Source organism: Chiroxiphia lanceolata, chromosome 5, assembly GCF_009829145.1.
Source record: "Chiroxiphia lanceolata isolate bChiLan1 chromosome 5, bChiLan1.pri, whole genome shotgun sequence".
NCBI classification, from domain to species: Eukaryota; Metazoa; Chordata; class Aves; order Passeriformes; family Pipridae; genus Chiroxiphia; species Chiroxiphia lanceolata.
The window spans coordinates 15,171,718-15,197,618 of NC_045641.1; the positions used below are offsets into that span (position 1 = coordinate 15,171,718).

At 41.0% G+C, this 25,901-nt stretch overlaps 1 protein-coding gene across 1 annotated transcript in view; it reads left to right on the top strand.

The window, feature by feature from the left end:
* The first annotated feature begins 630 nt into the window (after positions 1-630).
* Positions 631-25,901, top strand: part of ABCD2 (ATP binding cassette subfamily D member 2) — a 45,610-nt gene continuing 20,339 nt past the window's right edge. The window contains exons 1-6 of the mRNA XM_032688391.1: positions 631-1,676; positions 3,043-3,223; positions 5,838-5,959; positions 8,704-8,872; positions 11,903-11,997; positions 13,385-13,530. Of these exons, the coding sequence (XP_032544282.1) occupies positions 753-1,676; positions 3,043-3,223; positions 5,838-5,959; positions 8,704-8,872; positions 11,903-11,997; positions 13,385-13,530 (1,637 nt within the window). The 5' untranslated portion in view covers positions 631-752. The remainder of the gene's footprint in view (positions 1,677-3,042; positions 3,224-5,837; positions 5,960-8,703; positions 8,873-11,902; positions 11,998-13,384; positions 13,531-25,901) is intronic.

Here is a 25,901-nt window from a genome sequence, read left to right on the forward strand (position 1 = left end):
TCCGACCCGGGGCCGCCCGAGGCCACCGGCCCGAGCTGCGCCCGCCCTCGCCCGCGTCAGTCCCGCACCGGGCGCCCCCCCCGCGGCGGCGCTTCAGCTCTCCCGCCCCGGGGAGGCTCGGGGTCGCCGGGGGTGACGCGCTGTCCGCCGGGGCTGCCGCGGCGACCGCGCTCTCCCCGGTGCCGCCGTCCCCTCCTCCCCCCGTGCCGCTGGCGAGGCCGCGGCCGGGGCCGGGGGCGGAGGCGGCGCCTGCTCTGCAGGGCAGGCGGAAGGAAAGGGCGGACGCAGCCGGGGGCGAACCGGAGCGCTGCAGGGCCGAGCGCCGGGGGACCAGAGGTGCGGCTGGAGCCAAGCGCCGGGGGACCCGCCGCGAACGCGGGGCAGGGCGGAGCTCCGAGGCACTCAAGCTGCTGCCGCTACCGGCGCTGGTGCGGCCGCGCTCCGAGCTATAGCGGTGCGGCCGCGGCGGCCGTGCGGGGCAGCCGGGCCGCTGCCGGTGCCGCCCCGCGCGGCGCAGCCAATGGTGGTCGGCGGGGCGGGCTGCGCCGCGCAGGGCTGCGTTGTGCAACGCGCCGCGCTTTGAAGGCACCATCGCCCCTGGGAGGCAGCGCTCGCTCGGCATCTGTCACGGCAGGGCGACCGGCGGCGGGCCGGGCCCAGCGCCCCAATGAAGACCCGGCGGGACCGGCCTTCGCGTTGGGCATGATCCGCCCGCGGTAGGAGCGGCGCGTAGCGGTGCCCCGGCGGGCAGGATGGCCCACATGCTGCATGCGGCGGCCCGGCGGGTGCAGTGGAGCAGGACGGGCGCCGCGAAGAGGGCGGCGTGCCTGCTGGCCGCGGCGTACGGGCTCAAGATCCTCTACCCCATCATCCGCGGGCGCGTGAAGCGAGCGGGCGGCAGAGGCGGCTCCCAGGATGAGGGGGGCCGGGCGGCGCCGCACCGCGCCAGCGGCCGGGGCAGAGCCTCCCCGGCCGTGGACGCGGAATTCTTCAGGCAGCTACTGGAACTCCGCAAGCTGTTCTTCCCGAAGCTGGTGAGTGCCGAGCTGGGTTTGCTTTGCCTCCACTCGTTCGCTCTGGTGTCCAGGACTTTCCTCTCTATCTATGTGGCCGCCCTCGATGGGAAAATTGTGAAGAGCATCGTGGAAAAACAGCCCAGGAGCTTTATCTTCAAGTTAATCAAATGGCTGATGATTGCGATCCCAGCCACTTTCGTGAACAGCACCATACGGTACCTGGAGTGCAAGCTGGCCCTCGCCTTCCGCACGCGCCTGGTGGATCACGCCTATGAGACCTACTTTGCCAACCAGACTTACTACAAAGTGATCAGCATGGACGGGCGGCTGGCCAACCCCGACCAGTCTCTCACCGAGGACATCATGATGTTCTCACAGTCTGTGGCACACCTCTACTCCAACCTCACCAAGCCCATCCTGGATGTTGTGCTCACCTCCTACACCCTCATCCGCACAGCGCGGTCCCGGGGGGCCAACCCCATTGGGCCCACAGTCCTGGCTGGGCTCGTCGTCTACGCTACGGCCCGTGTGCTCAAAGCCTGCTCGCCCAAGTTTGGCAAGCTGGTGGCCGAGGAGGCTCACAGGAAGGGCTACCTGCGCTTCATACATTCACGCATCATTGCCAACGTGGAAGAGATCGCTTTTTACCGAGGGCACAAGGTAAGTAGGAGAGAAATTGGAGGGTGCTGTGGTCACTTCCACAGTGCCGGAACAGACCCACGCTTTCCCTGCTGCCCTCCCTGAGCACTTTGGGTCCCTCTGACATTTAAACCTGTTTACAGCTTAGCACTTCCCATTTCTTAGGAAAATGCCATCACAAGCAGTATCTGGGGGGAGCAGATCACAGTTCCCTTGAGCTCTGACAATCTTCCGGTTTTGCAGCTGGATCTTATGCTTTTCTAGAAAATTTATCTCCATTATTGTTTTTCCCCCACCCAGTCCATTCTGAGTAACTTTCCCAGGCTTTTTTTTCTTCCCACCCATTTGTATGAACTGCCAGATTTAATACTGCAGAAATAGCAAACAGTGTACACCAGAAAGTCTAGGGGAAAACTCTGTGATAGCTCAGAGCACACTACAACCTTTGACACTCTTCTACATAGCTAAGCAAAGATGTAGTCATCAGGGTCTTAAAATAGCTTAAGTACAGTACTTCTGCAATCATAGTTACATAAACTAGTAGCTTGTTTTAAAGCCACTTGATTAAGAAACTCTTCATATTTTTATTAGAAGTGGATTTTGGCAGTAATACCTTTCAAACACAATTGGAAAAAAAACTTGTTTCATGTAAGGTGAAAATGAAAGCTGGAAACTCTCTGAGTCCAAGCAATGATTATATAAGCTAAATGGTTTATTTTTGTAGACACAGTTATTCTCAAAAGCTGCCTATAATAATGTTTTAAGTGTAGCTAAATTAAACATTTTCTCAATTCCCACATATTTGGGCTTGAGCTGAATACATACTGTATTGACTTGCAACTCTCTTTGACTTGTTAAACCTCTTGGGATAGTTCTCTCTTCTCCCAGACTTCTTGCAAAAACAAGCAGCTTTGCATTTCAGGGATCAGCTCTGCAACTTTAAGTCACTGGAGATAATTGATCCCCAAACGCTGCCCAATATGAGTTTCAGTTGCTGTGAAACTCTACAGCTGCAGCTTTATTAGAAGGATGTGGCATCAGTCTTATTATGGTTGTTAGAATTAGCTGCTGTTGTGACTGCCTTCTATGTTGTTCTTGTATATATCAGAGATCTTAAAAGAGTTGAAAACCTGCCAATGTTCTATCAAGGGACGATAGATAGTGTAATAAGATGGTGTAAATAAGAAGCAGGTGCACTGACTTCTGTAAAGCTGTGAGCTTTTGCTGTGAGACTGCAGTAGAGTGAAAATAAAGTACCATGTAGCAGATGTGATTCAGAAGTCACAGCTCTGGGTGCCGGATTATTTCAGGTGCATATGTGAATGTATCTTGTATGACATGTGCATCTTTGTTGCATTGTATAAATGTTTTATTTTTTTAACTGTAGGTAGAATTGAAACAGCTGCAAAAAAGCTACAAAGCTTTGACAGATCAAATGAATCTCATTTTGTCCAAACGTTTATGGTACATCATGATAGAGCAGTTCCTGATGAAGTATGTCTGGAGTAGCTGTGGTATGATTATGGTCGCTGTGCCCATCATTACTGCAACGGGATTTGCAGATGGCGGTAATACATTTTTTTCTTAATTTCTAAATGTTTCTTTAAAGTTATGTCCTCAAAAGACTGTACTTCCCCTGAATGCCACTCATATTGATTTTTCACAGACTTTATTACAACATCCCTATCTTGTGTGTAACTTTCAAGCATAGCAAATCAGCTGAGGAAAGAGCAACACAAATGATTCAACTTTGAGCATAAGCCTGATAAACAGTATGAAGTCAGGACTTAGAGGATCCTTGTGTCACACAAGATTACAATGTTAATTGCCACCCTTTTTCACTGGCTATTCTCGGGATGGTAGGCTGATATTTGCAGCATCTCCATTTACAAAATGAAACTATGAACTTTCCTAGAGTGTTTATCTCCTCCTTCCATAAACCACAGTGTAATCAAAGGTAATTATAGGTCATTTTTCTCTTACTGTTGACCTATTAGGAACCGCTGGTTTTCCCTTACTCCATGGGCAAAGAGAAGGTGAAATTCAAATTCCAGACTAGGATGGTATAATTTTTGATGTCCTGTCACAACTTTCCTGGAAGTGAAACAAGACTCAAGTAGTGTTTTTATTGCAGATGCTTTTAAAAGATAAATAAATTTAAAAAAGAGAGAGAGAACAGAAAGAAAGGTAATTAAGGAAGAGTAGTGAAAGACAAGTGGGTAATTTGGTTCAACAGGCTTTCTTGTGCACAGTTAGTACCACAGAATGTATTAGAATTCCACAGGATTCCTTAAACACAAATCCTACGATGTCTGTGGAAGGATCAGTTCCAAGTTGGATACATTTAATCAGAAAGGAGTGAATTCTTTTCTGTGCAGTAGTTATATTTTTTTCTTGGTAGTTATATTCCAAATCACGACTGTCCAACTGGACAGGCTTGATGTGACCTGTGGGATGACTTTACGTGGTGCCCACATGGTTTAGCTCACTTGCAGTTGTGTTGATACACGGCTGGGTGTTCGGCTGTCTGGGCTGCTGCCCATTACATGGCTCAGGAGGGCACTATATCAGGACCCTGGCTGGCATCCTGGGAACAGCTTCAAAAATATCAGGATGTCTTGTTCCAAACAGAAGAGGTTGTACAAAGGCATTTCACCTCACAGTAAAGGTTATCAGCAAAACAGAAAAAGTGATAAGAGTCTTTCTGCTAGAATGGGAATGAGTACAATCGAGAAAAAGAACGTTTAACCACACATTGTAAATATCTCCTTGGTATTAGAGCATGAATAAAAAAGGACTTGTATTCATGCTAAACTAAATAACATTCCTGTTACCCATGACTGTTCTTTTGATAAATACATTTCAAATGTGGGAGAAAAGAAAGACGCAGAAGTGGCTCGTGTTGTAAAGCAGAATATTTGCCACCAGCAACCTAAACTGATAAAACATGGGTTTTATTGTGGAGTCCTGAGGCATAACATAATGGTGGGTGGCAGACATAATACTGACAACACTGTCAAGACCAGTTTGAGGTATTGCAGGTATTCAAAGAATCAGGCATACCTGAAATTACCACTGACCTGCTTGGGAAAACAGTGCTTTGTGCCTCAGCAGATCAGATACAAGTTTGTTCACATCTGAAGGAAGAAATAGTGGACTTACTACTTTGGGATGTATCAACAGAGTCAGGGATATGCACAAACTGGTACCATGGCCAGACTTGAGACTACAGTTGTAAAGCAATAGATTTTGTCCACTTCTTCAAGGGGGGAAAAAAGTAAAAAAAAATATTCTTCAATAATAAGAAAAAAGAATCTTTTTTAACAGTAATATTTCTGACTGAAATTTTTAATTTTGCTACATATTTCAGGGAAGAAATCAGCTGGTAAAGCCAAGATTCCCACTTCATAACACTTCTCATTCTTCTTGCGTTAAATCATTGGTGTTCCAAATGTTGAGTCTCTCGTCAGTTTTTGCAGAGTAACTGTTTTTGGAAGCAAGACTTTGATTTCTCTAGGCACAGTAAACATTTATCTTTGTTTATAAAATAAGTATATATATAGCAGTTACATAAATTAAGAAGAAAATGGAAATGTTAGTTTCTGTATGAAACAGAGGCAGTCTGTCTGCTTTGTTAAAACACAGTTCTTTCAAATGCAGAGGCCAGCCATATGGAAAATATTTTGGACAAAAAGTTCACGTAACATCATATATAATATAGAAGCTTGTGTTTTGGCACTGTGAAATGTTCACAAATTCTATATAATTTTAGTTTTTCAAATACCCCTAAATTAGCTGTCGCAGTGGTTTGTAGAGGTCTCTCAACTCCTGCTTGATGAGCTGGCCTGGGTGCTGGAATCAACCGTTAGTAAATTCTGCATTTACCTTAAGGAGGAATGCTGCATCAGTGTAGTTAAACCATGCCTGGTGGATAGTATAAAAGAATAGGATGTTTTGCATAACAAGATGAATTCCCTATGCTCCCACTTATTCTTTGTTACCAAGTTATCTATGGTAGTTACATTCACCAGTTCTTTTTGAAAGATTGTCTTTATAGAGCTAAGGTTTTCTTAATTTAAAAGCTGTTCTATAATAGCTCACATTCTAATCGTAATTTAATTTGTAGAGATAATTTTAAGCAGAATATTTTAACAGAAAACTTTTTTCTTTTTTAACTTTTAGAGTTGGAAGATGGCCAGAAACAAGCAATGGTTAGTGAAAGAACAGAAGCTTTTACTACGTCACGAAACTTGCTGATCTCTGGAGCAGATGCTATTGAAAGGATTATGTCTTCATACAAAGAGGTGCTGAACATCTGTCATACGTGAAACAGTAGAGAAAAAAGTAAAACAGAATTTACATTTAATTTAAAATATTAAAAAAGTTGTAAAGTTTTTTATTAAAAAATATTAAAAAAAAATTTAAAGGCAGGTTCTGTTGCAACTAAATCCATGGAGATCTTTGAACTGGTAGTTTGATCTTTAGAGTTAAGTCAGCGAAGAGTCTAAAGTGCACAGCTACCTGTATGGTGCAACACGTGGTTGTAAGTTTTAATACTTGTGTTCAGGTGCCGTTAGAGAGTGATAGAAGTTCCTGGAATGTGAGTGATAAAGGTTCAAATTCCTCTTCTGTTTGGGGCACAGACCTGAGTTCAGGCTGTCTGCCTCCTCTTGGAAGTGTCATAAAATCATAGAATAGTTTGATTGGAAGAGTCTTTAAAGGTCTTCTAGTCCAACTCCCCCACCATGAGCAGGGACATCTTCAATTATATCGGGTTGCTCAGAGCCCTGTCCAACCTGACTTTGAGTACTTCCAGGGATGGGGCATTTCCACCTCTAGGCCGCCTATTCCAGCCATGTTTTGTATGAAACACAGGGAGAATTGAATAGTTATTTCCTGTCTACATAAATGGCCAGGCTGTTTTCAGTATCTTGTGAACCTGTTAAGTTGTAAGTAATTTTGCAAAGTAGAGAAATTTTAGCAGGAAAAAATCCACTTTGGGACAGCAAATATTTTAGAAGTACAGGATGTTCATCTGAAAGATTAGAGATATTGTTTCAGATCCTTACCCAAGTTCCAGTAAAGTTGAGCTTTCATCTGTGGTCTCTTGGGGATTTCTCTAGGTGCCAACTGTTAAGCCAAAGAAAAGTGAGATGGTGCTGTTATTCTCCTCAACATTTCCTTCTGAATGCTGGTTCTGCATTCGTTAATTGGTGTTTGCTTGGCCCTTTGGTGGGAACCCCTTTTCCCAGTGCAGTGTGAGGAGACATGCATTAACTAGGCAGCTAATCAAAGACCATGGTTGGAATCCAGCCATAATAGCTACAGCTTTGTAAATTGTTGGAGGTGGGGTAGTTTGGTGCCATCAGATACAGACTTTGACAAAGCCAGAGTCTGTGCTGTTTTCAGAAGGAATCCTTCTAATGGGCTATGATTTTTGACCTGTGTTCCTTTAGCTGTTTCCCTACTTGGCCTCTGCTCTAAAGATACTGCCAGATAACCTATTATACACTGATGTATTTTCAACATTTAAGTGATTTATGTAATGTACATGAGGACTTAGAAACTCTGGAGGTTTATGTTTTGGAAACAAAAATATCCACCATGTAGTAGAAGAACTGAACAAACTCACTTTTTTTATAACAAGACCAATTCTATGAATTTCCATCTTAATTTTACATTTACACTTCTCTTCAAGAGATGCGGCAGTGCTTTAACCACATTGTCATTCCCGTTTCATGACTCGGGCAGTTTCCAAAGGACAGTGTGCTTCAACCCACTTCAAGTGGTAGTGCAGTTCCAGTTCTTGCCCACCTGATCCACCAGGGCAGCCTTCTTCAAGACAGTGTAATTCAGCGTGCAGAGGAGGAGGGCTCGACTTTTCTTTGCAGTCAACTGTTCAGGTGGGAGTATTTAGAGTTTTGACAAAGTGAGTTTGTGGGGTCGTTGTTTAGAAACTTACTACAAGTTATGTTTCTTGTGGAGCACAGGTGGTACAAGTTTCATTTGTAACATGCAGGATTCTTTCCATCACCCTCCAATGGAGTGATGGCCATGTGGCCAGAACTAGCACTCACTTCTGAGTCTGGCACAAATAGTGAAGCTTACAGTTGGAATTATGTATGCTGTAACAGGTGATCTCAGTCATGGAGTGTATGTATTTAACCACAGCAAGCTAAAGATTTTATAATCTTTATCTAGTTTTGTTGCTATTCTTCTTTTTCTCTGTGCATTTAGTATAAAAATTAATCCTTTTAAATCCATCTAATTTATAATAAGAGGCCTGGGTTTAATTCTTCGCTGCCAGCAGATGGAGGCAGTTCTTTATGAGCTCTTGGTGGTGTTGCTGCTCATGAATAGTAAGTTACTAGGTCCAGGGATCTGTTGTTTCTGTCTTCACCAGGTGGAAGTTGTGACAAAAGGACCAAAAAAAATTGAGAAAGCCTTTTAAGAGACCTCACCATCTTAGAAACTCACAGTTCTAATCCAAGGTCTCAGATTTAGTTCTGGTGCTGCAGCATGCAGTTGCCAGAAGAATAATTTCTGTTTTGTACTGTATTTTAAATTAGGATGCCCTGGTGCTGTCTCTTGTACACAGAAAAGCACACTTTTCCCACAGGAGGTTTCAGGAAAAAAGGGAAATAAACATAAGTAATTATAGATGCCATTTTTCTCACTTCTGTGAACCTTTATTTTTTCTGGAAAATGCAGAAATTTTGTTTATCTCTTGTATGACAGGCTGTCTGTTTTCAGATATGTTAGTAGCTATTCTCTGCTGCTTGAAGACTCTACTGATCCACAGAAAAGATCAGTCCCTGCATCCTCTTCATTTATTGGAGCTATCATAGCTTACATTGGCTGAAATCAAACTGTCCTTTCTGCTAGCTGGTAGCAGCTATGAGTGGCATATGGATTAGCACAGAATCTTGAGGAATGAAAATGGACTGGTGTTGAAGGACGCTTTGTTGATCCTGTTGGTCTTTGGCCAAACATTTGGTTAGTAGAATTTGTGGAGTATCACTGAAATGAGGCATTTATTGTTTCTCAGGTCACTGAGCTAGCAGGATACACTGCCCGTGTCTACAACATGTTTTCAGTCTTTGATGAGGTGAAGAGAGGCATCTACAAAAGAACTGCTGTTACTCAAGGGTCTGTAAACAACAGCAAGAATGAAGATAAAGCAGAGTTACACATTGATGGGCCCTTAGAAATCAAAGGTAATTAATTCATATTTGTGTCTGTTTCCCAGGGGATGGGAGGGAGGCATGGTGCAGTGGGACAGGAGTGAACAGAGGGGTTTTTTCTACAACTAATCTATCTCTCAGCCTAAATGCTGCAGAGGCTGTGTTACCTTTCATTTTAACCTCCTGCTGTCTTGTAATTCTGTCCTTAAGATATACTTTTCTCATACACAAAATGGCTCAATTTTTTTCTGTGAAAACTTCAAATGAAAAAGGCATTTCAACTATACTATTATTGATGGTGGTGATATTATTATTCTTACACTGACGGTGCCTGTTTCCCTTGGACACTTCATTTTTTTCAGAAAGCTGGAACTAACATTTTCATCTTCAAACATCACATTATTTTGTTTGAGGCAGAAGGGAAGAACAGATTGGTTCAGTAGTTTTTGACAAAAATACTATGTTTTCAATGATTAAAGTTCAGCCCGTGCTCATTTTTTTGTAATTTAGTGGGAATCTTCAACTGAAAAAACAACTTCACCCTTATCCTCACCTCCCAAATGATCAGCATAAACCTTTTGCCTCCTGTCCCTATCCTGTATTTTTCTGGTGCCACTATCTTTCTGTCTCCACTGTCCCTGGAGCATTTACTGTGTACATCCGTTTCTTGCTGTGCTCCATTATGTGATGCCTCTCTCTGCCTCTTGCATCCAGCTTCTGTCTGATGTACTTAAAGGCAGCTTTTGCAATGGCTTTATCCTCATTTTCCCAACAGACCATTTCTGCTACTCCCCTCTGTGATGTTGAAAAGCCTCATTCCCTCCCTTTGGTTTTTGGAAACTTAAGCCTCAGTAGAGTTAAGGACCCCAAAGGGCTCTTTATGAAATAACTTCTTGCAGTAATTTCAACAGTGCTGCCCTTCAGCTCAGATTTCTCAAAGATCCTCTGACAAGGTCCTTCACAACAAACAATCTGATGCAGCATGGTGGGTAGGTGTGGAAATAGCTGATGTCTTAATTTCGTAGATCTTGGTAATATTTGGCTGACATTAAAAGAAATAGCATTTTATAACTGTTGCATTTTGTCATGTACATGAGAAAAGGTTTGTAGTTCCTGGAGCAACAAAGTAATTTGGGGACTCTTTTTAGATAGATAAAACAAATCTCAAATACAATTCAGATATGCAGGCATGTTGTTCATGTTTCCTTTTGGTCTAGTATACATAAACTCCCCTCCTTTTTTTTCTGCAACCTTTTCCCAAGATTTCATTCCACTACATTTCATCCAGTCTGAATTCCTCCTAAGCCATGGTGACTAGCATTTGTTCTTGAGTGGTTGTAGCTCTCAGAGGCAGCTAGCCAAGACCAAGCATTGTGCACAAGGATTTAAAAAGAATTTAGGCCAGATGAATCTAGGCCACAGGCTCCACACTTTTTATGACAAGTCCTGTTGTAATAGTGTTTTTCCTCCTTTGTTTTGGTCTTGATACTTCAGAAATCCCTGAATAGTGGATTTGTGTGTAGCTAAAAGTACACGTGTCTGCACTGTTAGAAAAGAAAAATCTTAATATTCAGCTTCCCCAGTGACTCTTTGAACATATAATACTTATTTCCTTTTGACTCATATAGTTACATATAAGTCTATGTAACTAACCGATGTCTGGTTTGTGCCTTGTATTTACTGTTGTCAGTAAGAATGTGAAAATATGAACATGATAATAATTCTGCTTTATAGTGTATCTAATAATTCATAATTTAAAAAATTAAATAAGATTTTGTACATCTTGTACAAATACTATCAAATTGTGTTTCTGATTACACATAAATATACTTTAAAAGCATACTAAAGTTGCAATCAAATGCTGTGAAGTTGGGATTAGGAAATGAGAATTAAGTGTACTTAGTGCTTACTAGCTTACTGTATTTTATCCTAGATTTATTTTAACTACAGTGTCTCCACTGTATCCAAGTAATTTCTTTTAACAGCAAAACACTTTTTTTCCCCATAATCTCATACTGGACACCACAGAACTGTTTTAAATGGGAGAAAAAGAATTTTGGGACTGCTGCATGGCACAGAAATTTTTGCCCAGGTTGTTACAGTTTGACAAAGTTGCAAGCAATTGAAAAAAGAGCCTCTGTATGGAAAATGTAAAACTAACCTTAACTGAAGGAAACACTACCAGAGCCTTTTATAATGAACTCAGCTTTGCATTACTTACATTTTCTTTGTTCAGAGTAGTCTAAGTTGTAAATAAACAGCTTTCTAATACAAAGAGAAATCTCTTTCCTTTGCATCTTTTCTGTGAAGGTAATTTCTAATATTTGTCTAGGAACCCAAGGGGTCAGGTTCTGTTAGAGAAGTCTGTTAACAGGTGACTGAGAAGTTAGAATTAGTTTCATTTTTTTACTGTTTCCAGGAGAATTTATTTTGAAGTCCTTGTGTTACAGTGTATCCAAATGTCTGATAGAGACTGCATATTTAAATTTGCCAGAAATCGAAATACTAAGTGTATGTACCTGACGGAAATGTTACATGATCTTCACGTTTGCAGTGTCTGTGGCATCAAAAAGAGATGGAAGCAAGCCATTAAACCTTTTTTTCTTTTGCTTTTGTTGCTGGAGGAGACTGAAATGTGCTCCAACTTTCAGGGCTGGTAGTGATTTCTAATTAAATCCTCAAAAGAAGGTTCACTGGTCTGCCCGTGGCTAAGGCTGTCCTTGAACTTTTTTGTTGATTGGTATTAAACAGCTATTTCAAATAAAATATAGTAAATACAGGTAGAATTTAAATGAACACGTCTTTATAGTGCATCATGTATTTGTGATACATACTGTGCATTATGTTTATGATCAAATTTAGGATTCATTGCACATTCTTGCCTACTACTGCCAGTGTCTTTCTGACTAGCTAAGATTTCTTATTCAGATTTTCCACTGGAGCACATAAGAGAGCTGTTTCAAACACCAGTCTGTACTTCTCAGCTGTGCACAGAGACTATCACAAATCATTGCTTAGTGGAAGGCTTTGCAAACTGTTAATTTTTGTGTTTTTTCTTTCTAGGGGAAGTAATTGATGTTGATCAAGGAATTATTTGTGAAAATGTTCCTATTATTACTCCGAATGGCGATGTGGTGGTTTCCAGACTAAACTTCAAAGTAAGATGATATGCAAGAATCTTCTGATTGTTGCCATCACATTAACATAAACAGCACAGAATTCATATACCTTATGTTAAGTACTTGGAGGAGCATATGGATAAAAGGGAAAGTCCAGAAAGGTAGGCATAGTAGCTTGATAGAGGCAGACATATGTAGTTTATCCTGCTCAAAGAAAGAGAAGGGAGGATTTCTGGTGCTGTTGCCAGGTGAAAAACCAAACTGAGATTTTCAAAGGTGAATATGACAGTATGCATCCATCTTTAGTTAACTTCAGTGAAATTGGGATGCTTTACTCACACAGGCTCCTTTAAAAGTCTGAGTTCACAGCAACAGTGAAAAAGTCAAGTCTGTAGTTTCACTTGATCACCACAAAGAGCAGTGCTGGCTAACAGCTGACAGCATTGTTCACAAGCCCAGCTGGGGAGTATTTACTCAGCACAAACGTTATTGCTTTTAAAAACCTATTCCAGATACTTCTTGCTACCTGCTCACAATTTTAATGAATGACCTTTGCTGAATTACTCCCATATGTATCCTGATCTGATGTTCCATTGCAGGTGTTACTACTTTTAAAAAGAACTGAAGTTATCAGAACACTAACATGAACAATTCCAACAGGTCTTCTAATTTAGCTAAAGCAGTGTTCCTTTTGCCACCTCTGTGGTGTAGGAATTAGGAACTAGGTGAAAAGGGTCCTAGCTATAGCAAAACTTGCAATAACTTCAGTGTAGGAATTTCAGATTTGTAAAATCATGACTCGATGGTCAAGCAGACATTTATATTTATTCATTTGGCTCAAGTGACAGAAACAAAGAAAATATAACAGTCAATATATTTCTGTAAAGCACAGACAATAGCATTGTGATTATGCATAAATATACACTCATATATACTCAGGGTAATATTCAAATGAGTAAAAAAAAGTGGATCATAGCCAAACTAACACAGGTAATTAAGTGGGAAAAGGCAATATGAAGTAAATTTTCTGAATAACTTGATAGGCCTCCCATTGCTGCAGTTAATATCAGAGGTAGGCACAGTGCTGCTCAGTGCTCTGTTAACACCCTTGGACCTAATCTGCATTAGAATAATTGATTCTGATTGTGGTGTATTGACACTGTAATATTAATAATAATTGACACTGTAATAATCAGTGTAGTTTTTAGAGACACTCAGACATAATAGAAATTATTTTTATCTCAGCCCACACATTATATCTAAAGCCACTGTTTCCAGTATAGTTGCATGAATATGTGCAGGTAATCAATGAAATGGATTGATAATTTGTTATAAATGCTCACGTAACTCCCTCTTAGGGCTCTTAGACTGTCTTGTGCCATATATATTGCATAGTAACATCTTTGTGTTTTCCTCCCCTTTACAGGTCGAGGAGGGGATGAATCTTTTAATCACTGGACCCAATGGCTGCGGAAAGAGTTCACTCTTCAGAATTTTAAGTGGTTTGTGGCCTGTGTATGAAGGAGTTCTCTACAAACCCCCTCCGCAGCACATGTTTTATATACCACAAAGGTATGTGTCTTGCTCAGGGTGATGCCTTTTATCTAGTTACATGAATTTTGACCCTGCTTCTCTTACTTTTAATCTATGATCTGTACAGCCAAGTTAAAAGGTTGTAAGCACAACCTCAGCTCTGTGGAGTGTGCTTAAAAGAAAAGAGATCCCTTCTTGTTGGTGATGCAGTATTGTTAGTCACTGCAAAGAGCTCACATACATTTGTGTTGGAGTCTATGCTCCGCTGATGGCTAATGTTCTGGATGTTTGGAATCATGGGAGCAGACTAGAGTCTGAAAGAAATTTGAAATAGACCTCACATATCTCAATTCTGATTTCACTTTAAAACCAAAGATCAAAACAAATGAGTATTTTGGTTCCTAAGTGTTGAAATAATATTCAGAACTTTCACACCACAAGACCAGAATCCAATCCAACAGTAACTGCAGATTGCCTTTTTAATAATATGTGCTCATTTCACTAAGGTGTGCCTTTTTTGTGCTTCTTTGGTGTTCTGATATGCTGATTGACTCTCAGTGCATATTTTAATGCAATTGATTCTAGAATATCTCCTTAGAGACTTCTAACTGCATTGTTTTGCAAAAGCAAAATCAAACACAGAATCTCTTACTTTTGTAGTTCATTTCTTCCCGTGGGCAAAAGAAGTATTCATGGTACAGTTAGTAGTCTTGTTTAAAAAGTACAAGCTACTAAGCTGAATGGAAAATATTAACTGATTAGTAGATTTTCCTTGCTGCAGGTGAAGGTAGCAAAGAACACCGCTCTATAATTTTTTCAAATATCTCTATAATTTATCACTAGTCATTGTCATTTTTCTGATCCACTCAAGGGTTTTAATCAGGAACTTGGAGCAAAATACTTTATTAAATGTTTTTCAAAACAATATTTCAGAATAGTCATTGTGCAGGACATTCTTAAAACCAGTTTTATTCTCATACAGAAGAAAAGCTATTCTGAATTTTTTTCTTGCAGAAAATTTTGAGTTTCAACCACTTCCATCCTCTGTGTGATCCCAGCCCCTACTCATATCAACACCTATGGCTGGCTTGCTTACAGCCCTTCCTCTTTACTTATGTTCCCTTTATTCTGTGAACGCAAACAAACTCACCTTGCGTTCAGGCAGATTTGGCAAAGTGCTGATTGAGGGGATTGAATCACATCTGCTGGGTTTTCATTTCCATGAGCATGTTCCTTTGTTAGCTGCTTCCCTAACTTTGCAGTGCTGGGGGAATTCATCCAGCAGACCTCTTCTTTGAAACATTTCCAAAGTTTTGGCCAGAATTCACCCAACATCTTTGCAGCCCCTGTTACCTAAGCTATGTAGGGATTGGCATAAGTATCACTCACATACAGTCCATCCTAATGGATCCTCCAGGAGGAAAGGTGCTGCTGTGGTGTGTTTGGGACATCTAAGGGATATTGCCATAGCTCAGCTCTGTCGCTCTTTGTGAGCTCTGTGCTTCTGGGGGTATTTTTAGGCAGTACAGAGATATTCCCTTCCCTAGGGAACAGAGCAGTGTCTGGGAAATGGGGCAACAATGAGTGACAGAGAAGGCTCTTCTGCAGAAGTGCTATGCCTTGACTGTTACTGCAGATTCTGAAGTCTACTTTGGGGGAGTTCAGCTGTGTTGCTGTGGGTTCTGGTGGCTCAGAAGTGTGGCCTGTCACTCATCAGTGTCTTGTATTTGGAAAGGGACTGAAACTGAGTCTTGTAGGGGTTTGTGGGTGAATGTGGCTGAAGCGATTGATAGATGACAGCAGTTTGTTGGATGTCCTTGAGGATTCCAAGTTGCTTTTTTGCCCATTGTATTTGTTCTTTGGGCATACAGAGTCTTCGATGAATATCTGAGACACTTAAGAATTACTTGGAGCATATTTTTTTCTGCCTTTAATCTACTTCTGAGTGTTTTAACAGTTCATTTAGTTATGGCCTAAATAAATTACACATTCAGTTGGAGTTTTCTGTCTGTCCCTGGCTCTAGTATACACTTAGAATTTCTGTAGTGGTTTGTGAACTGTTCTGAAGTCCACAAATTAAAGAGGCTTGTTTTGTAAGGTCCTGCTGGTGCAACCATTTTGCTTATTAACCCTGTGCAAATTGCTGCTTGATCAGGATTCTCTTGTTTATTTTTTTCTCGACATAATCCTATGAGTTCTAGATTAAAAATATAGTGCCCTGCCTACATTTCATGATGTATATATTTCAGCATAACTTCAGGGAAAATTGTTCCTATCAGTCTGGCAGATGTTCTGGACTGACAGGATCTGGGACTTGGTAGGTTGGTGTCAACCTGGCTTCAGCACACCTCACTCTTTTGTTTGGGGAGTAGGTGAAAACTGTGGTGTAGCAGAAAGCTCTTGAATTGGTGGATGTCCATCAGAGCATCAAGTTAGGATGACATCACTGTGTTTAAGTGTATACATTATGTCTCTGGTCTGAGAGCATGGCAGGTGGCTTTCCATGAGTGGACAGTTAGCACTGAGCCTGGTAAGAGCTCACTTCTGCATGCCTGTGGCTGAGTTTAATTCTGCATCAGCCCTTTTTGAGTCAAGCGTGGGAAGCCTCATCTGCTCATGTGAATGGTGTAGAATACAGTGACTACTGAGTAACAAAATACTCCATAGTAAATAGGAGCTCACTGAAAAGATTATTTTTTCATCTCTGTTTGTAATGTTCCAGCATAGTATTCCAGAAGTATGTGGGAAATCACGTGTCTTTGCTGAGATCAAAAGCTACACACAAAAGTATGATTTATTAAAAAGTGAATTAGCTCATTGTATACTTGAAATTTCATCAGCGCTTCAAGGACTTTGTAGTTAGCATTACTTAGTGGTATGTACACTTTAAAACAGAACCTTAAGAGCTCCTATCTTTTTGGATTGTTTTAGATTGCTTAGCATCATTACACTGCTTTTTTTACATTTTACTGTGAATCACTGTGAGGGGTTTTTTTCCTCCCCTTATATAGGCCTTGCAGAATTTGTCTTTAATCAGTCACAGTTCTGGAGGAGGCTGATGGCACAAACTGCCCTTTTTGGGGGGCAGGGTGAGAGAAGCCCAGGGATTTCAGCAGTTCTACCACTGTCTGTGACAGGCCTGTACAAGAGGAGGATGGGCAGAAGAGAGGGAGACCAGAGGGGAGCGAGGTTTGATGGGGCTTTAAGCAGTCCAGCATCATTTGGTGCCAGAATAAGCTTGTTGGATCAGTGCTAGGAACTGGTCAGAGCTCAACAAGTTGTCAGATCTCATTGGAGCCTCAGTAACTGGCAGTGTGTGTGTTCTTATCCCTTCTTTTACTTGTGTCTCCCTTTTTTTGCAAAGTAAAATTTGTTTGTGTTAACTGCCTCTTTGCATTTCTCTTTTAATGAACTGGCCAAGAAGGTAGCATGAATCAAAAAAGAAACGCTTGTGGCACTCTAGCTGGTAAGGAATCATGATTCAAATCAGAATTCAGAAACATAATTTTAAATAATGCATAATTAGCAAAAGTATGTACTGGTTAACATGGGTGCTGATGCTAAAGATATAACCATAAGATGTATCTGTAGCACTTGGGGAATTAATGAAGCAGTCAAGCCTTTCACAGCATATCAGCGGTGTATCTGAAAGTAGCTTATTTCTCCAGACTGTGCCATGTTTCTACTCTTGGTCTTAAACATGGGAGGAGATTCCATCTCCATGGAATTAGTGTGCTCTAGCACACAATTCCTCCTGGCATTTACTCCACTGTTACTTGCTCTCCAACTTAAAGTCTCAGCTTTTTCAGTTTAAGGAAATGCAGATTCTGCACATGTTGGCTCTCATTTCCTTAGTTCTCCATCATTTGATATAAACACCAGCAGAATTGCACACCTACATACTTGCAGGTTACCTTGGCAACACCACAGGAATATTCCTCACTATCTCTGCACTGTAAAGCTGCAGTAAAGCTCTAATTACCACTGGGTTATTGATATAAATTATTAATAATTTTCTGCCCGCTGTGTCTTATTGTCTTATTTGCACGGAGGAATGTCTCATGCAGTCTCTCTTTGTTCCATAACCTTCGATCACAACTCTCGTCTTCCTAGCACAGCACATATCTAAAATGTCCATCAGCATTTTTTTCTGTCTTTCTTGAGGACTGTTTCACATTTGTAGAGCCTGGACTAATTCTTAATCCATACTTCTTTCTCCTCATCTATTATCACTGTTTTTTCTCTCCACTTTGCTTCTGCTGTAATTTGGGTATTTTTGTGAGAGATGTGTTTCTTCAGTAGTATGTATAGTTTATTATTCTGTGTGCCATTCTAGTAGAAGACCAACCCACTTTGTCAGTGGTCACAGTGATGGTCCAGTTCTGTATTCTCTCTCTTCTTTTATTGCTCATTCAAGTAGGTCTCTTAACATTTCTTTCTTTCAACACCAGGCTTATCAGATGTTAAAATGGAGGCAACCAAAGACGAAGTAGTATCAAATGTAGTTTGTTCTTGTCATTTAAAATTTATATACCAGTATCTTTCTGCCTTCTCATTAATGCTAGGACACTATGGAAGGTAACAGTTTAAAGATTTATCTGACCCTCGGAAGCTGTTTGGTTTTGCATACATCTATCTGATCTATTTCTGGTGTGTTTGTCTGGGGTTCCTTTACAAGTCTTTTCCTGTCTGGCGTTTTTCCTTCTGTATTCTAAAAATATCCTTGGCTACTAAACAAAATTGCATCAGCTACAGAGATATATTTCCTCTCCTTAGCTCTCATGAGTAATCCAAATGTCTGATGTGATTTGCCTGAGGTAGTCCAAGGATATTCATCACGTGGATTAAATCAAGCAAGAATGTTTCAGTTCTAAGTGATGTAAATAGCAAAGTGATAAAATAAAAGTAATTTTGACATTATAAGCACGTGAAAATGTGAAGATTATAGTATGATTCAAATGTTATCTTATCATGGAGGTAGGTAGTAGTGGCACTGTCATCCTAAGACAGTTCTTGATTATGTAAACAATTTAATCTTGCAAAATTGTTGTGTTTCACTTTCAGATACCCTATATGAGAAAGCTTGTGCATATGGAATACATGTATATATGGTTCTTCTGTATCAAACTGCTTTCTCGTTAGCATGTTACAGAAGTGGCCTGAGTGAAGTGCTGTGCAAATATGCCTATGGGAGTTCTGTTGCCTCATCTCATTTAGATTGGCTCAGATTTCTCTATGCTATGTTGTATTTTGCACATTCTAATTTCTTGTCAACTCATACTGCTCTGCATTTAGCTATGATCCTTTTAATTGAGTCAGCTGGAGTTAAACTGTACTTTGGCTGCACATGCCAGCATTGCACTAGAGATTGTCATTGTCCTTCAGCATTTTGCTGACAGTACACCACCACATTGACTCGGTCTTTTGATACTTTTCCATCAGTTCATGTTATGCTGTATAGATACCCATTCCCTGGCACACTGGATCTATCTGTAATACTTGCTATTATCAAGTTCATGGTGCTCCTTTTCAATGTGTTTATTTCCAAAGTTCACCACTTATCTGACAGATGAGAAAAAGGTCTGTGGTAGAGAAGCGTTAACACAAAACATAACACAGCACACTTCAGTTTGCATACTATTGACAGATTTGCTTTAACAAATTGCTTGCTACTTTTTATCTTCTTTTTTCTTTTTTGAGATAAATCATTTCAGGACAGCTTGTGGCCTTGCATCTCAGAGGGCTGTTAGGCTCTCTGCTCAGCCAGGGCACAGCTTTTCCCATTTCATCTTTCTGGCATTCATATAGAAATGCTTGCACTTCTTCCTGATTGAAGGAAGTCCTGTCTTGCCTCCTCTAGATCAGCAAAGTTCTTGCCTTGCTGCCCTGTAGGTTGGCTGAAGCTTTGCCAGCCAGGATCACTGCGAAACCTCTCCATTTCCACTGAAGACTCACTCACAGCTGTGAAGTTTGAACATTTATTGTTAGGTCTGTGCGCTGACTGTCACAAGTAATGACAGTACTTCTTGGTAGGACATTGCAAGCAAAATTCACCAGCGCTAACAGTCAGAGGTGGGAAAAGATTTTATGGATTAGCTGCTACTCCCTCTTGAGCAATGCCAAGTGTCTTCTTTACTGGCCAGACACAAGAGTTAGCTAATTAAAGAGCAGTTTACAAGTCTTTTCTTTTATTAAGGAAAGTCTTGCAAAAATCCCAGACTGAAGTCAACTTGCTGCAAGTTTAGATTTAAAATGTATTTACATAAATTCAACACTGATCTTAAGGGCTACTGCTAAACTCGTGTTTGTGAAGGACTTCAGCATGCTCTGGGGTTTTGGTCCCTCAGTCCCTTCAGGCTGCGGGCATGTCTGGAGCAAGCTGTGGCTATGGGAAGTACCAAGGGGACTAAACACGGGTGAGAAATTGAGATGTGTTGATACATCCTCAACTTTTACTCCATATGGAGACTATTGCATTTCTGAGTGGGCAGTTGTCTGAAGCACGGAAGCCAGTACCATTGTTTGCTACAAATGAAGACTCTTGTGACAAGTTTGACTCACCATGAAAGTCCAGGCTTGATGTGATGCAGAGATTTCAGTATTATCTCTTATATACTGGTGGTTTTTTTAGTTAAAGCAGGGGCTATTATTACTACCTTCTGTATGGATGGATAGATTTCATATGCCAGACTCATGGAGATGTCTCACTTAATGCACAATATGATCATTTAACTTGGTGCAAGCCAAATCCCTTTTATTTGTGATCCATACAGCCTGATAATTCAGAAGATTAAGATCCACTCAGAAACTCATTGTATTCCTTCCAAGTGACACATACACAGAGGTGTGATGTAAAATGTTGTCAGCTGCAAGTCTGACTAAATACCATAATGTGCATGCAACTAAAAGGTGAAATCCATTTTTGTAATTAAGGTGCTATCCCTCCCATTTTGAGTATTGCTTCAGTACTAAGCACATATATCTTGTTTTGGCTCCTGCACAAGAGTAGATGTCACTACTATGTAGACCTTCCTCCATTTATGTTCTTTTGAAATGTTTTCCTCAATGTTACAGAAGAGCTAAATTTTTGTCTGTGAGGATGCAAATTGCAGGAATTTTTCTACTATCAGTTGCTTTGTGTTTCATAATGTATTTTGGACACCATGTTCTTGCCAGCATGAGCTAGCAATGCCTCCACCCCCACTTGGTCCTTTTGATAGAATATTGAGTATGAAAAGTCCTCATTCAGCACCAATAATTACATGTTACCTGTACAACCTTTCGAGGCATCCATGTATGTGCCAGACTGTTTATGGAAGTTCATTTAAAAGCTGGGAAAAATAAACTTTGAACTTTTTGTAAAGTACATTGTCAGATTAGTCTTGACAAGCATTTTATAAATACAAAGGCATCAGTAGATTATAGGAGCTGACTGCAAGGTTGGTATTTATAGGACGTATCCCGCAAAACAATTGCAATCTATTTAATCTGTGTTAGGATAATTTTGCTGATGCAAACAGCTCAGAGAATCATAGCATGCCTTGAGTTGGAAGGGACTTTAAAGGTCATGTAGTTCCACCTCGCTGCCATGGGCAGGGACACTTTCCATTAAACCAGGTTGCTCAAAGATCCATCCAACCTGGCCCTGGACATTTACAGGGATGGGGCATCCACAGCTTCCCTTGCCTTTAAAATTTAGTTTTGATAGCAGTGCCAGGGAAACGAATTCACCTACACGTTTACTGAGAACACTGTGTAACTTAGCAGTGTTAGGGAGTAATCTGGGGGTCGCATTTACATGACGTGGTTTTTGCAGAGAAATGGCATTACTGTGTCTGGCTTGAGCAGTTACCTCCACCTTAACTGCCCTACGTGGCAACTGTATAACAGAGGATCTTTGACAGATGTACAGAATGGCAAGTGTTCACTATTTCAATAATACTTTACCCAGGAATGTCAGAAAACAAGCTTCAAATGCCTTATGCATATCAAATTATGAGAAGCAATTTAGTTACATAATACTAGGAAACACTGGGGAACACAAACTACAAAATCTACCTGACATAAAAAGCTTGATATGAAAAGACTGAAAGGATGTTGGTTTTTGTGAGAGAAGGACAGCTGAAAGCTCTAATAACAAGTGTATCGAGTTCCCTGGGAAGAAGTATTTTCTCCTCTTTTGTACTATAGTTTTCAACCCGAAACTCAGTTACAGTGCCCTATGCTTTTAAAAATCCAGATAGCAGACGTAGCCAACACCTTCCTCTTGAAGAGAAGATGGTAGTTCTTCCCGTGCTCTACAGGCTTTGCCTTTTGCCTGCCCCTGTGTCCTGGGCTCCAGAACTGTGTCCCAGCTCCAAGGTAATTCAGCCTTCTCCCAGACTCTCCATGGTCTGCTCACTCAGACACATTCTTAGATTCTAGTTCTGTGTTTGCCTGCCTTCAGGCTGACGATTTCACCCTCTGTTCCTCCTCCAACTCACTGTGGTTTCCAAGGTAAATATGAGTTCAATTCAGCACAGTGATTCTGTTCTGCATTTCTTGGAGACAAATCCATTTTCACTAGTAGCTTCCCACCCTCCAGAGAAAAGGCCATTAGTAATTTCTTTTATAGAGGTGTTCAACCCCTATCCCCAGCAAGTTAAAGCAATAAACTATGAACTCATACACCAAAGGTAGAATTTGTCTTTGTTCATTTAGGCAGCTAAAAGTTAGACATTCTTGTGTGAGCTTTATCATGAGTGAACTGTCTACCTCTGGAAGGTGATTTGCTGTTGCAGTGCACCAATGAAAGCGTCCATTGTTCATGCCAGTGAGAAAGGTATACATACTCTAAGGCATTAATTAAAATAGCTTTTATTAGAGATAAGGAATAAGTTGATAGCATAGATAATCACAAAATTACAGAATGTTGAGGTTGGGAGGGACCACTGAAGGTCATCTGATCTACCCCTGTACTCAAACAGAGCCACCTAAAGCTGTTTGCCCAAGACCATGTCAGAGGGCTTTTGAATATCTCCAAGGATAGAGACCCTCCAGCCTCTCTGGGAAACTTGCTCTAGTGCTTGATTGTCGCTGATAATGTCGGAACGGCCAAAGCGACACACTCACAGTGAAGAATTGTCTCCAGATGCTCATATGGTATCTCCTATTTCAGTTTGTGCCATTAGCTCTGATCCTGTCATGGGGCACCACTGAGAAGAGCCCAGTTCTGTCCTCTTTGCACCCTCCCTTCAGGTATTTATATACGTGCTAAGATCCCCTTGAGCCTTCTCTTCTCCAGGCTGAACAGTCCTAGATCTCCCAGTCTTTCCTCATAGGAGGGATGCTCCAGTCCTTTCATCAGCCTCTGTGGTACTTGCATCCCATCAGATGCTAAGAACTCAGCATTTTGCAGCACCAGACAGACCTCTAGTCACAGCATAGCATGCTACACTTGGTCCCATTCATGCTAAGGTTCCTTAGCATTATGGTCTTTAGCACTCTGGTAGGATTTTCTTAGAGGTAAACAAAGCCATTTGTCACTTCTATTGTCAAACCAAAGGATGTCACCATGAGAACATGGCTGCTTTGCTTCGAGATAAAGACAAGGATGCACGGGTGTGTAATTGCTCGTGCCAAGTGGGAGCTGCTTGCCTGCTCCTCCATGGTGATTAGCTGACAAAGTTTCTCCTGCACCCAGGAGATAAGTGCAGCATAGCACAGGCACGAAGGCCAAGCTGTATGTGCAGCACAACCCAACATAGTGCAGCTAAGTATAGCACAAGCCTACGGCCACTCAGGTCAACTGTTCTGTAGATCACTGACTCCTTAATACACCACAGCCTTCCCGTTCGGATCACTGCAGCTGTTCGTCCTGTGTTCTAGGACCAGTTCACTAGAGGACACCATTGACTACCAAGAGATCCTGGGACTAACTCAGACTTGTATGAGTAACTTCTAGGTGAGATGAGTCTCTTCTGCAAACAATGCTTGAGTAGTCCCCAGAACTCTGGGTTTTGAGTTCATTGTTCTTGAGTCATTAATTATGTCATGGTCTCATGGGAACAGATAGCAGGTGGGTTTTTTTCTGCAGTTCAGCATGTGCGCACCTGCCTAGCTTAGATGGAAGTGTGTCTTTCCCAAGAGGGAAGACTTTTTTCAGGCTTGTTTATCTGCCTAACATTTTGCATTAATTATATTCTATCAATTTTAGTTTCAGCTAGAGATTACTACGGCTCCCTTGTGGAGCAATATCTGGTACCAATAATGCTTATAACCATGTATCCATATACATAGTGTGTCTCTGTCACGTTCTGTCCTGTGTGATGCAGTGTTTCACAGCAGCTAAGAGAAGAAAGTCAGTGCAGTGTGTGACTTCTCATTTGTTGGCAGGGTGTTTCACTGCAGACATACTATTGCTCTAGTACGACTTGTGTATTCATATTGCAGGGCATGGAAAAATTATGCCATGGGAAACTAAGCATTGTAGAAACCAAGAGCAAAAGCACCCTCTGCTCTAGAGGTTTCACTGTCTGCACTTCCTCTTCTCTGTGAAATAAGGTGTCACTTCTCATCTACAAAACTATGAATAATTTGGGATCTTCCCAAAAGAGGGAAACTGCCTTGGTCATTGTGTTACATTGCTGTGATAAAAATCAGAAGCACCTCTTAGGCTGGGGTGTGCCTGGTGGGACTGGCAGGCTAGAATCTTGTCCAGAACAGCTCACTGTTCTTTCTTCAGATCATTGGTCTTTATGATCATTAATCCATATAATCCTTTTATCATCAGTACTGCCAGAGGTATGAAGAGACTGGGCTTAAACATACATAAACACTGTATGTTTAAGAAAAGGAGCATATTTTTCCTTGGTCACAGCACCAAGGCTGACACAGCTCAAGGAGCATTTGGCACATGGTGTGTGACTCTTGCAGATGGTCCTGTGCAGGGCTAAGGGTTGGACTCAATGGTCCTTGTGGGTGTGGGTCCCTTCCAGCTTAGCACGTTCTGTGATTCTGTGATTTGAATGATTCATTGCAAGAGGTATAATTATTTCAGAATGCATTGGCTGCTTGTATTTTGTAGAATTTGTTTGGGGTTTGATTTTAATTATACGTGTGTTTTGTCACAGGATACAAACAGACTGAACTGGATAATTATGTGAATTGTTCACCTTAAACACATTTTGACATCTGATCAGTTCTAGTAATATTGTATGTGATTTTAGTAATGGTGAATAATCATGAGATGAGATGATACCTGAGCATGAATAGCACTTTAATTTAAAGGCTTATTTTACCTCTTTGCTTATTATTTCCTCCTGGATTGTTTTCTTGCAGAGATGTGCACAGCTTCTTTGCAAAAAAAGCCACAGTGTGATTAGTGTGATTTTTTCAGTCTTTGATATCAGATTCTAAATATATGCATTGAGAATTCAGCCTTTCATACTGTGCATTTAATTTCCTGTTAACTGTGTTAGTGGCCATAAGCTGATTACATTCCACTCAGGTGACTATCTATCTGAAATATTTAGCGGATGTTCATGGCTAGTTCTGTATGAGTGGAGAGCAAAGTTCAATGTAGGCTATTTTAAAGAAAGATCAATTATTTATATATTTAGAAGGGTTGCTGAAAATTTAGCTGGCTCTAAAATCCCTTGAACTAGACACAGTACAATAAACTCACCCTGTTGTGGTTTTTTAAATTTTGATAAATATTGTTTATTATTTTTTAACTTTTTGGTGATACCACCTTCTGTTTGAGAGTAGTGGATACTTAAAAAGAACTTAATTCACATTCATTCAAGACATTTTATTTTCTCTAAGTTGTAGTGGTGGTGCCATCAATTATATTTTTTTGCTGTTTATTTTATTAATGTCATCCAAGAACTATTAAGAATTCAGTCCATTTTAATTAGTGGAGGCTATTTGTTCTTGAGCATCACTGTTGATCAAGCTTTGCTGCTGTTGAAAATTGGAGTTTTTACCATTGATCTAAGTCAGGAGCATTGCAAGAACTGGAGTTTTGCTGAGGTGATTGCAGACAAAGTATAACAGCTCCTAAAAATTAGGATCTTGGCAAGCAAGGTGATAGAGTGTTCAAAATGTGTGGATTCCCAAGATGATCAGGGAGAGATTTTGAGCTTTTGGAAAATGATTCAAAATATGTATGTAGTAGGTAAAGGGAGCCACCTAGAGTTAACCTATAGGAATCTCTAGTATAAATGTATGTCTGATCTTCTACCTCTTACTGCAGTTTAGGTGCCAAACTGAGAGCTAAACATTAAACTCATTTATCTCTAACAAGTCCTCTCCTGAGAGCAGGCACCAAAATAAGATTAGAATCCCCTTTAATATGTTTTTACAATGCTACTGAAGGATTAGCATAGTTGCTGCATGTTACATTAAAGAACATTGGGAGAAAGAAATTG